Source organism: Corvus cornix, chromosome 2 (assembly GCF_000738735.6).
Source record: "Corvus cornix cornix isolate S_Up_H32 chromosome 2, ASM73873v5, whole genome shotgun sequence".
Lineage (NCBI taxonomy): Eukaryota > Metazoa > Chordata > Aves > Passeriformes > Corvidae > Corvus > Corvus cornix.
The window spans coordinates 114,104,793-114,118,231 of NC_046333.1; the positions used below are offsets into that span (position 1 = coordinate 114,104,793).

Sequence of the window (13,439 nt, forward strand, 5' to 3'; positions counted from 1 at the left end):
GATGACAATACATCACTGAAATTATGGCTGAGAACATGAAGAGTCAAAGAACAGCATTATCATTCTTGCATAATGCTGCCTACAGGTACAAATCACTTCCCAGCCATGGGTTTTCAACCCAAAGGTCTAAACAGTGAAGAAGGTTCGCAGTGAATCCTATTCCTGCAAGTTCCAAATTTGTCCAAAACACTACATTTAGTTTCCCCTCTCCTCAACTGCTGCTTACTTTACAGCAGTAATAGAGCCCAGTGGAACAGTTATGTGTGCACATCATCTGCAGTGACTGTTCCCCATTACACCACTGCACTAAGCCAAGAGAGTGGCATTTCAAAAAAGTTTCTGGATGCTTAAGATCCACGTTTTAACACGACCCATTTAAAGGGAGAAAGAAGACACAAGATAAAGACAAAGGAGTACAATTTAGACTGTTATAGCAGAAAACAAATATAAAATCCACACTACATATCTGAAAGCAGGCCAGGGTGAAAAAGGGAATGCAAGTTTTTTTTCTAAATCATAAGCTAGGGAAGAGAATGGCTCTAGGTCTCCATCTTTACTACATGTCAAACACAAAGCCCACGTTCCTAGCATTCAAGAAATTCAAAGTGTTGGTAGTACATAGCAATAACCCTTGGGCCACATGGAAGGTGTGCTGGAGGCCTGCCTTTATTTTCAGTGACAGGAAGCACCAGCACTGATGCCTTAGGTTTTAACTTATATTTTTCATATTCTGTACTGCTTGGTGTGTAACTCTGAAGTTTCTTGTAGCCTGTTAATTTCTGCTCTCTTGTGCTAGGTAAACATAACAAAGCCTCTCTGGGCCTGTTCTTCAAGGACACCCAGACTGTCCTAGGCTCAAAAAGTATAAACCAAAAGCCTTTGAGAGGGGGGATAAGCTGATGGGAATTACATCATTAAACTGAAGCTTTAATTGGAGAATTAACCCTGATATGCAAATGAACCAAACTTATAAAAGTGTGAAGAACTCGTGACCTGTCATCCATCTTGGGGTTCATCTTGGCAAAAGCCTCTGGCTCCCCAGGGTGTACCTTTGAAGGCCTTTCAAGTAAATACCTACTTTTATTCCCTTACTCCTGTCTAGTCTCTGTTTCTAGGAGGCCTCTTCAGGCATCAGTTCTTTGGCACCCAGATAGGACAACGAAGCTTCTGAAAATCCTCTGGGACTCAGAAAGATCCAGCTCAGCTCCCCCTCCTTGCCAGCACCGGGGGGGCAGTTGCAGCAGTCCAGGAGGCAGAGAAGCCCCAGAGTCCAGAAGACTCTCCAGATCCAGCACAGAGGCACGTGAGTAAATGAATAAAGGTGGTATTCTGTTGGCACCTGGGTTGGGTGTTAAGAGATCTCTTACAGTTTGTTTAGGGACTCGGAAGAGTCCGGGGGGGGAGGGGGGATTTCATTTGGTGTTTCCCCTTTTTGTTAGCTTGGCAGCTCGTGAGAGCTTGTCAGGGAACTTGTGTGAGAGTTCCAAGGAATTTAATTTTCCCTCTGTTGGTTTGTTGCTAGCTTGTATCCAGCCAACACCCTTTGGCACACAGGCAGGTGGCACTGCGGCTGGGAGGCTTGAAACCTATTTCCAGCCACAGTTTATAAACCCTGGGGTTTTGAGTTCGAATCCTATCTTCTCTAGTTTTCTCTCTTTGCTTAATAGTGTTTTTAGATCGCTTTGCTTTATTTTTGTGAATTTTCTGTTTATAAGCATAAAACCATGGGCTGTAATATTTCTCGTATGGGGAATGAAATACCACAGAACTTGCCTTTAAGTTTAAGTATTAGAAAACTGGGAAAAATTGACTAGCAAAGATAAAACCCTTACAAAAGCGGAATTAATTAGGCTTTCCACAGTGATCTGGCTAGCCATACTTTATTTCTGCAGTTACACTTTCAGAAAATGCATCTTGGTGAGCCTCACGAGAAGCTCACAGTGCTATTGTCTTGACAATTTGGTCCACAATGTGTAATGTTAAAAGCAACTTATAATTACTTAAGCGTTAGAGAACAGCCATGCAAAAACGCAGTCTTAGTTTAACAAACATTTTCTTTTGTCAGACAGAGGGAAAGATTAGCCAGAGGTGTAACTCTAGGTCTCTGCTGTGTGCAGCAAGTAAAGTCAAGTAGTTTTAGGTTCCACTTCATCTCCGCAACCTTCAAAGGCTAAACGATGATCCAGTTAAGAGTTGACAATAAACGCTTAATGGAAACAAAAGTATTCTTTTGACACCTGAATTCTTCTACTCTTCTAAACCAAGAAACAGTATCCATTCTTAAAGTGAGTCATACAATGAGAGTGTGAAATACCGACCACGCATGGGAGAAGTACACGACTCTGTATCAAAAAACATAAGAAATTGACTATTATGCTGGAACTGCCACATAATCCATAGGTATTTTAAGGTTTTAGTTAGTTCCAAAATTGCTGAAGTCATATTTGGTAAGAATACACTGGATTACAAAAGAAATTCTTTAGAAGAAAGAGATTGAGGCATTTCAGTTTGTTCATTGGAACAGAAAGCTAAATAAGCCAAGTCTGCAAGCAGCAGCTAAAGTGTAAGAATTTGAGGTAAGAATTTGAGGTAAGAACATGGGTTAGAACAGTATCGAGGACACTTCTTATTTGCTGATGACCACTCCTTTTGAAGTCTGGCACATTGCTGAATGGGCTTAACAGCCTGGGAGCTGAGTGGAGCTGTGGTCCTAAGAGCTATACATTTTCCAGCTACAGGTCCTGTTTTCCACCAATAGCTTTGGTCCAGCAACTGCATGGCCATACTAGCCTAAACATTCAGGTAAATGCATGCAAGCTGTTTAAAGATTAAAGCAAACACATAATAAAATGATTCCATACAAAGAGCAGCTTAAAGCAAGAACAACCAGTATTAGTCAGTCCTCCAGCTTTGCCATTTGCAGGCAGCACTATTAGTTTCCACCTTACTGAAGGATATCTTGCCTCTCTTCCAAATACCATTTCAGTTCAAGCAGCTGACAAGACTATAAGGGCTGTGAGTATTTCTGGAATCAACAAGTCTTCCTAGCATATGTACAGCCTGAAGTTTCAGTGTGTTGTCCATGATTCTACTGCTGTCAAGACAGCAGTCTACACAAGAAGTGTTCATGAAATTCCCAGCAAGGCTAGAAGGCCATTCTCATCTATTGAGCTGGTTTTAGCTGAGGTAGTTAATTTTCCTCTTTGTACTAAAACCACTGTTGATTTCATCATTGCTGAGCAGCATTTGCACTGCATCATGGCCTTTTCTGCTCCTCACCCCACCAGCAAGGGGGCTGGGGCTGCACGAAGACTTGGGACAGGACACAGCCATTGCAGCTCACCCCAGTTGACCAAAGGGATATTCTATACCATATGGCATCATGCTCAGCATATAAAACTGGAAGAAGAAGAAGGAAGGGGGGATCATTGAAAGCCATGGTGTTTATCTTTCCAAGTACCCATTATGCATGATGGAGCCCTGCTTTCCCTGGGATGGCTGAACACCTGCCTGCTCGTGGGAAGCAGTGAATTAATTCCCTGTTTTGCTTTACCTATTAAATTGTCTTTATCTCAAACCACAAATTTTCTCACTTTTCTTCTATTTCTCCCCCATTCTGCTGTGGGGAGAGAGCAAGTGGCTGTATGGACCTGAATTGCCAGCTGGGGTTAAACCATGACATCCATTAAACCCTGACCAGAAACCAGGAACAGACCTCTTCCTTGCTACAAAAATTAAGTCACATGTCCCCCAGTGTGAGTGATGAGCCAGATTCCTGCAAAAACCAAAGGCTTCTTTCTGCTTCAGTGGTCTCTGCCTCAGAGGTGCAATTATTCAGTAAACATCTTTGCTAGCAGGTTTTAAAAGCAGGAAAATATAGCAATGTCTGTGTGGATTTCAACAGGATTTGGGTTTATAATGAACATGAACACTTTCACCAAAATGTGTATCTGTGTAGCTAAAACATGCTTAAATGGCAGAGTGACAACCGAATCTGTGCATCACTGAAATGACAATAGCAACTGTTTGTGGAAAAAACTTCTCTGTAGTCTTAAGTCACGAAAGAGTCTTTATCATCGTTGGAATAGTCCATGTCTACCCTAAGTCCAATAATTACAGTCCAGTTAGTCACAACAGAGAGGCAAAATTGTATGTTGATAAACTCTTGGTAGTTCTTTCAATTTCTTCTGGTGCCTGGCTTCTGCTTTAGTCTAAACATTGTATTCAATACTTGCTCTAAACACTGGTTCCCTTCAAAGTTAAGAGACACTGAAATACATTAAGTCAAAGATCCAGTTTGCATTTTCTCATCTGATCTAGTTTGTGCTTTCTCACCTTCCCAGTGAATAAAACTTAAGCATAACCTGAAGTCCCTTTGTAGCATATTTTAATATAAATAAGCAAAAAAAGCCACAGGCATAGTACATACTCCAGGTACTCTCTAGAATAACAACATACTGGCATTTTCCTACCGTTTCCCACGGGGATAGTGCCGTACATATTCTCCCACGTCATGAGCAGCTACAGCCAGCACCTGTGGATCATCAGAAACCTCCAGAAGTTTTGTCAGGATTCTAGGAAAGAATTTGAAACAATCAAGTCCCAGGTTTTGGGTTGGTTTTTATTTTTTTGTTTTTGTTTTCTTATCTGTGAGGGGGTTTTAATCAGTAATAACTTAAAATAACAAAGCCCATAAGCATAAAAATGCTTTACAAGTCACCCAAAAAGTAAAGCTAGAACTTTTTCCAAACATGCAGTTGTACTTAATGAAACCAACAACCTGCCCTAATTAACAGAATTATTTAAAGTATTCACTAGAGTCAGTTTAGCAAGGTACATGCACAAATACCTATAACCAAGGATTACAAAATCTCTCCTTTTTTTATACTTTGGCTTCAAGACCAACAGTTCTGAGTTCTAGATAAGCTGCATTAAAAAGCAGCTCTGTCTGAACTCAAAGACAAAGAAGATGAAAACTATACTGATTGTAAATTACCTCAGTGCCACATGTTATTTTCTTAGCATGCACAGAAACACAGACCTGTAAGAAGTAGAAAACCGCTTCTCAACTGTCTGCATTTTAATTAAGTAGTTAAACCACCTTTAGTGGAAAACAGCTGCAAGTAACACTGTTCTCTAGCCAGTAGTGAGAAGGGGGGGAAATGACACAGATTATGAAGGTTAGGCACAGTTGAAAAGGTTAAACATACAGATCACTGGAAAATTAGATTATTCTATACCTAGTGAGATGAAAAATGTGTTCTAATCAGAGAAAGTCAGAAACAAGCTGAAAAATTCAACTGGAATTAAAAAAAGGACATCCTGGTAAAATTAAATTACCACAGCCACTGCCTCCCTAGAAGCCAGAAAGTGACAGAAAAAGCACTTCTCAAATGAAAAGAACCTTTCAACACAAAGAGGAAGCAGGAACTTGAACCATAACACTAATCAGATGACACCAAAGATCTATACAATATTGTTAAACAAAATACAAGTCCGCCATCAAAGTAGGCAATAGTAGCAGAAGGCACAAAAACAATTCTGTTTAACAGCAGTGTAAGAGTATTAGATTTAGAAAACTAATAAACAGGCAGATAAGGAAAATAAATTTATATGGCTTAAAGCAAGTGTTGTCTGTCAAATGCCTTACAATGCAAAAAACGAAGTTCTGAGATGCAAGAATCTCCACATCATGTTGTGGCAGAGGGTGGGTGGTTTTTTTGTAGGTTGGTTTGTTTGGTTTGGTGTTGTGGTGTTGAGTTTTTGGGGGTTTTTTTTGAGAGTTCGGGGTGTGTTAAAAGAACTATTGAAGATCACTGTCTCTGTAGCAGCACAAGCACAATAAATTAAGTCCCAGAACAAGAAGAAATAAATACAGCAAAACATTGTAATCCCTACAGGAAATACTAAGCTTCAACATGAACTTCATGCTGCAGTTTCAGCATCTAAAATAGTTAAGTATAATCCTACATATTCAGCAATATGCCCTCAGGGAAGAATTTATCAGACTTTTGGTGAGGTGTCATGGCAGTCGACATGCACATAAAGCTCAGGATCACCTTGCTCTTGCCATTCCTTCTAACATCTCACATGCTCCACTCAACCTCCTGATTTCTGTTAGATCTGGCACTTAGAAGCAAGCACTGAACTGAAAGAACACCATGTATTTATTATCAGTTAATGACAATGAACATGAGACTACTAAGAGCCAGGCATCATTTCAGAACAGTTTCATACGCCACTCCTTGACTGCAAAAGAAAATATGAGCTTCAGATTCACTTCATCTAACAATCTATGTACTCCAAACCTAGTCCCAACACAAAAGAGACAGATTGCAACATAATGCACTGAGTCAAATTTTCAATGGAATAGTACCACAACTTTCAACTCCCAAATATCCAAGACAGGAGTTCATTACTCAAATCAACACCACCACACAATACCAAACTAAGATTAAGATATAGTAAAAACACTTCTAATCAAATCAAACCTGCATGCAAGTTAAGCTGGAGATATTCCCTCTATCATCAATACATTCGGACCAGCAAATAAACAATTCTGCTTTTGAACAGAAAAAACTAGGCATTCTAAAATAAGCAGGATGTTTTGACTTGCTTTCATTCTTGACACTACATTGTGTTAAAATGTAAAACCTACGATAGATTCAGCTTCATGTAAACACAGAAAGTATTAAAAAATCATGTGATTCAAGACTTGAAGACTCACTTCAGTAGTTCATAATTCTTCTCATTTAGTCTTACAGCATTCTCCCGCCAAAACTTCTCAGACTTGTGCACAGGACTCCACTCCAGTCTTCCTGACTTGAGCTCAGAACTGTATTCATCAAAGGAGCTGCAACATAAGACCTAAATGAGATATTGGCCAAGCTTCTATGAACACATTGAACCATATGCCCAAGCCTGTCCCTAATAAAGATGGAGCTCAAATTGCTATGATGTATTTGGAAGTCAGTGCTCTGCAGAGTATGAGAATTGTTTCCTGTCTCAACATTTTATAAGTAAGAAAATGCATGCGAGGGAAGAAGAAAAAATTGTTTCCAGCCATACCCCTCTATCCAGCCCAAAACACTATTCCCAGAAAAAAAAAAAAAAAAAGGAAAAACCTAAGCCACACAAATGCAACATTTTGGAATTTAATTTGCTTTTTTGCTGGGTTTTTATGTTTTGCCTTCCTCAACCAAGAATTCCAGTCTTTACCTTCCATCCACTTAAACCTTTGACACTACCTACAATATGCACTTTAATTTAGGCACAAGAGCAAGAACTAGGTAAACACTAGCAAAAACTTGAGTTAATCTGGACAGTAGAACTTATTCTGATCAGGTAGTCTTCAGTTTTGACTGGAAATCCTTTAAGTCAAAGCCTTTACAAGTCCTTTAACAAATTATCAGTTACAAAGATCACATACATAAGTGAAGATTTATTTTCTATTTAGCCTCTAAATACTGACAGACAATAGGAAACTAACAACCAGGACATCTCGGTATGCTTTATCTTACTAAATAGCATTTACATATCACAATTCTGTAAGTATTTTAGCCTTAAAAAATAAAAAAGTTCTACCAACATTCATATAACTGCATTTTTAAGTGCAGACTGCAAAGCATACCTAAGGTCCTGCACACTCTCACCAAGCTTGTCCAGTAGAAATTTGATATCTTCACTGATGTCTTCATCATCATATTTCTGCTGATCCAAATTCTCTAGCTGCTTTAAAACTTTACACTGAATCATGGCAAGAGCATATTCTTGGCGAGTTTCTCTCTCAGTAGACTTCTCTAACAAATTCTAGGGAAGTAAAGATGTATGTATTTTGTTTAAGAACAGACTACTTAGAAACAAAGCAGTATTTTTAAGAAATTCTTACTGGAACTTTTAAATTTAGTACATGACAAAATTGACCACTTCCTGAAATAATCTCTCTCTTCAATACTACAAAGTACTAATCCACCTGTTTAGAATATTTTCCACATGAAATTGAGGTGACTACAAAGACTATTCAAAGAAAAAGGGCAGGTTTATATCCCAAATACCAGAATCTCCACCATAAACAACTACTTTTATCTTGGATTATCATGTTAGCTTTCTGTGCAGCAATAGCACAAAGCAAAGAGCCTTAACAAAAAATAACCTGAAATCTTATTTCCAATTCAAAGTTACCATCTGGATTAGATCAGCTCTTTTCAAGTTTGGGAATATTCCAACTAAACATTTTTATTCAAACAGAAGCTTGTTGGTAAGATTGGAATTACAAGCACAGAATGCAATAGTCAAGTTCCAATGTCATTTATTCATTACATTTCTACCCAATTTAATCAGCTTTCAATTATGTTTTTCAATCAGAGCTGGCCGCCTGCACTTTTTGATAAAGCTGGAAACACGAATCTCATATAAAAAACAAAGTCCTTAACAAACAGAACATGTGTTCATGTAAATAAGACTTAACATCTACCAGAAATAAGCAGTGAAACTATACAGAAGGAATTTGACTGCATCACTCTTGTCACACAGCTATTACACTTAAGGTTTCTTAGATATCAGACATCCTATTAGTTACTGAGGCAGAACACTGCAAATCAATTTTAAAACTTGCAAACTAAAAAAAAGTCATATTACTGGTTTTAATGCCCATATACAATTAGCTTTAACATGCAAAAAAAAGCCACCCCCAGTTCCTATTTCAGTAAGAGAACTAAAAGGTAATTCACAGAAAGTAATGCTAATTTACTTAGAGTTAAAACAGCTAATGACAGTAAATGAACAAATAATGAATCTTAAATAAGAAAATTCAACAGGTTCAAGGAGCAGGTAGATAAAGCTTCCGAAGAACTCCTAGTTAAGATCATTGCAAGCAGATGTGGAAGTTACTCCAAATATTATTATCTATCTCATACAGCAGTGAGATACTCAAGCTTTTCATAGTAAATTTGAAAGGATATGTTAACAAAGTAAAAACACAAACACATGACTATACAGAATGGATCAGTAAACTGTTCAGTAATAAAAACTGAAGTCTTAAGGTGTAAAACTAGTTCTAGGTAGGAAACAGACGTAGAAGGCAATAAAAGCGTGAAAATGAGGGGATAAAATATTAGGTAGAGAAAGTAGTAGATTCAAAGAGACAGGAGTGCCCAATACTTGTTGCTTGATAGAAAAAATTATTTTGCAGTTATATACCTCAGGCAATTAAATTGACAAAAAGGTGAAATAGGTAAAATTAGGAGAGATCAAGTAGTAGAGAAGACATCCAAGTTGCCAAGACTCACGGAGCACCTTCAGTAATGCACAGACAGATTCGGGGAATCATCAAGCCTAGTCTTTCATGCAATTCCCTCCCCGCCCCCCCCATAAACTGACACTGTGGCATCACACACAAGAAAAGGACTATTTTGCCTCTGCTACCTATTTTAATTTTGCTTCAGAACTCACAACTCTGATGTCTAATTTCTAATCTGTTATGTTCCTGGCTGCCAGTTAACAACTCATCTTCATGCCAACATAAGTCCTTAATGTTGGAGAAAGGCAACAGCTAAGTTACACTCCCCATAGCCTGTAACAGAAACACCTTATTCTTTCTTAGCCTTTATTTAAAAATCTTAGCTTCATTTTTGCTTCCTCTTTTGCCTACTGCAAAACACAGTAAATCTAAGAACTAGCAATTATTTCTCCTACTTTTTATGACCTCAGAATAGGAAGAAATTGGATATAGACTGCTGAGCTTCTCAGCTTTTTCTCTTTTTAATTTTTTTTTCCAGTCTGTCTTGCTGTATGTCCCTGCTTAATCCTAACATTAAGATCTTTAAGAACACAACATCTACAGAGTAAGAGTAGTAAGAATATATTGTAAGAATAGCTCCTACTGAGCATCTCATACCACTGTACTCCTTCAACAAGACAAACAGCAGATTCTTATGATCTGCCTTATCCAGAAATCTTTCAGTGGCAGATGTTTTCAGATAGAGACACAGAGTAAGCACCTTCACACAGCTTATCATTGCTAATCAGTAAGTCAGTAAGCAACAATTTCCCTCTCCCCATTCTGACTTGCTTGAAACATTTACTATTGGAGCACAGTCCACATCCAGGAAAACCAACAGCTTCCAAGACCTACATTTCCTTCTCAGGGTACCAAGTGTTGCTTTAAAACAGGACTACAAGTCGTTATAGCATGCTGTATTATTCACAAGACTTGACAAGCAAGCACATAAAACTAGGAGCATCCATGAACACAAAATGGTACTGTCACAGTGAAAACATCAAGCCTAGGTACTCCGTTATTCCTAATTATCTTAAATAGGACCAGTGATTTGCAGGTAATGCAGACACAGTAAGTCAGTTAATCACTCCTATATGGGTATTCTCATCTGTGTTTACAGATCCACCAAGAAAAGATTTTTGGACTTGTAGATAAAAATAATTTCTCAGTGGGACAAACATATGTATTCAAAATAATATTTTGTTAATTAAAGCTTCATAAGGTAAGATTTATCAGCTATTAGTAGCTCCAGGGTTTTACAGTAGTACCAGTAGGAAAAAGAACCTTGAATTAAGAAAGAGAAACCATTAGTGCCTGTGTTAACATTGTTTTTTTTAGGCAACCTTATTTTAAGAAGGCATTGAGTAACAGATATCTATTACTAGTAATAGCACGTCTATTACCTGTAGCAAAACTCAAGTTTACAAAAAGAAAAACCAAAAAAACCCCAGAGAATTAAGCTTCCAATCAGCTTATTGATATGGTCCACCAGAAACAGCTGTGCATCAGCAACATTTTGAGACCTAGGAATATGTGAGAGAAGCACAGCATGACTGCAGTCAACAGATACATACCCGAAATGCTGCAAGGATGATTCTGGTTACTTTCTCTTTGACAGATTCCTGAAGAATATCGGACAGCACGGGAACAATATTGTACCGACGAAGATATTCACACATTTGAGGGCTAAATGCCAGCAGCCACACAGAGAAAATCATCTGATACTGGAGCTGAAAACCGCATTTGTTGCTCAAGACGCCCATGATGCTAAGAAAATTGACATAGCGCACATTTAATTTTTAAATAATGATTACACTGGTTGCATTGCTCCAATCTGAAACACTAAAAGAAATGGTAACAGGAACTCATTGGAAAGAGCTGCTGAGGATGAGCATACACAACACACACTTCACAGTAATCTGCATGACTATTTATCACTGTACAAGCAGCTTGTTCAGAAAGCCATCTTTTAAAGATATGGTTTTTTTCTCCTTAGCCTTAGAGCCATAAAGCAGCTTTTCCCATGTGAACTGATGTGGTACAGTATCCATCTTCTGGTGCACCAAGACGGTTTTTCTACTGGCATGTTTAAAGCATTATTTGTCCTTCTAGAAGAAACAGAGAAACACACAGCTGCTCCTTCAGAGTTAAGAAGGAATAAACAGAACAAATCTACACAAATTGAACTTCTTTCCTTAATTGTACTTGTCCAAGGAGTGTCTGAAATGAGCTGAAGTATTCATTATTTAACAGTGAGTACTCAGAAAATCATCACAGATACGAATATACAAAGTACTGTAGAAAAAAAATAGTATCACAAGATCTCCAAGAAGACATCATGCAGAAGGTTTGTTAAGCTGAAGTTTTGAAAATTTAGTAAGCAATTTACAGGTCCATTCTGAAATAGCTAGCTCAATTTAAAATTTTAAACAGAATCTACATTCAAAAATCATTCTTACCAAGTTTAAGACCAGTTCAAACATGGTGAAACACAGGCTTATTGTAATGCTTTAATACTTGATTTAAAAGCTTCCTTGGTTTCAGTAGTATCATCTTGACACATATGAACATCACTTGAAATTTTACTTCACTAGTAATTCTGACTTTTCTCCATTTCAGTGTAAAGGGGTATCTGCCATTAAAGTGCAAATCATGTACCAACCATCCCCAATAGAGGCATGGATGGCAGAAGTATTATTTATAGGCAAGCATTTTTTAAATAAGATTAGTGCCAAGATCTTAGCCTAACGCAAATGTATTTATTAGGAGAATTGGATAAAAGAATGACCTACTTGAAGCCAGATGTGGAAAAAAATTGGTCTTAGCTCTAGAAAATGTTTCTCCTTTCACTAATGTTTTCAGACAGAGAAATTCCAAACTCAAAAGACTAGGATGATTAGCAGAAACTCATTTCATTAGTCTTTTTCTATTAAATAATAAACAGAACATCTTCAGCTGAACACAAATTGTTATATAACTGTTCAGATACATACTTAAACAGTTCTTCTTGAACAGGAATTAAAGCCTCAACAGTGCAAGTTTCATTTGTCTATTTGACTGTGTTAATGTTTGAAAACAAATCTCTTTTGTACTCACAGAACACCTCCCTACCACAAGAGAGTTCCATTCAAAAAAATGGTCACTGGGGTATGCACTACTGTAAGTGCAAGTATATCCATATAAATGGAAATAGATGCTCACCAATTGACTCCATCTGCTTCTACCCATGCAAAGCGGTATTCATTGACCCTGAGCATCAGCTGCAGACATCCAGCAACACACTGCACATACTGGGAACTCTGGGTGAAAAGAACAACACATCACTTCTTGCAAGAAGAGTCAGGTAGTAAGTGCTGAAGTACAGTTTTCCAAATTAGGCTTTAATGGCATAAAAGGAGAAGAGTTCTGAATATTAAAGAAGTGTTATGCAAGTGATACCACTTTACATCAGAACATTTGAACATGCCTTCCTTCAGTATCTATGAATGAAAGCTGTCTTCTGTTTGAATATATTTGCCAGAACCTGTTTTTCTCTCTTCTTAGTCAATTGTCAGCATTACCTTCACTAATACTAATCATACATTAATCAGATGTGCTGCTGATAAAATGCTGTTTGCTTTCTTCCTCCCTATAAGCCTTTTCCTTGAAAGTCTCATGGTAGCTCTCTCACATAATACAAGATCAACCTTTCAAACATTTAATGAAGTAAAGAAGTTAGGCAATCCCATATGAAAAGAGAGGAGGCAATAAACAGAACTGAAAATAAAGAGTAACTCATTCTTTGTCTCTCATGAGAGATTTAAGTCCTTTATGTAAAAACTAAGTCTGTGCATCTGGGCTCAAATCATCTAGAACATCAATTTCCCTGAGAAAGTATTCATTTGCACACCCCGTGCAAATAAAACAGCTATAAACACACAGACAGCTCTCCCACCCCAAATAATGCATTCATTTATCTGCATCAGCAACCCATGTACTATTGAACTTGGAGTTTTCTTTTTAAAGAGTCTGTCATAAAAGCATTGTCTTCCAACACTATTATAATTGAAATTTCGTAATAGATTCCAGCTCTCATTTCCTGTATAAAATGCTACAACTGCATCTCTAATTTATTCTGAAATTAGCCAGGGCCTGCTTGAAAATCCTGCATAAGCTAGATCTG

The 13,439-nt window shown here is 37.8% G+C and overlaps 1 protein-coding gene across 1 annotated transcript in view; it reads right to left on the reverse strand.

Moving 5' to 3' along the window:
- Window positions 1–13,439, reverse strand: part of ATP6V1H (ATPase H+ transporting V1 subunit H) — a 52,386-nt gene that overhangs the window by 16,874 nt on the left and 22,073 nt on the right. The window contains exons 8-12 of the mRNA XM_039549012.1: window positions 12,479–12,576; window positions 10,852–11,044; window positions 7,631–7,809; window positions 6,728–6,853; window positions 4,473–4,574 (exon numbers count right to left, since the gene is read on the reverse strand). Of these exons, the coding sequence (XP_039404946.1) occupies window positions 4,473–4,574; window positions 6,728–6,853; window positions 7,631–7,809; window positions 10,852–11,044; window positions 12,479–12,576 (698 nt within the window). The remainder of the gene's footprint in view (window positions 1–4,472; window positions 4,575–6,727; window positions 6,854–7,630; window positions 7,810–10,851; window positions 11,045–12,478; window positions 12,577–13,439) is intronic.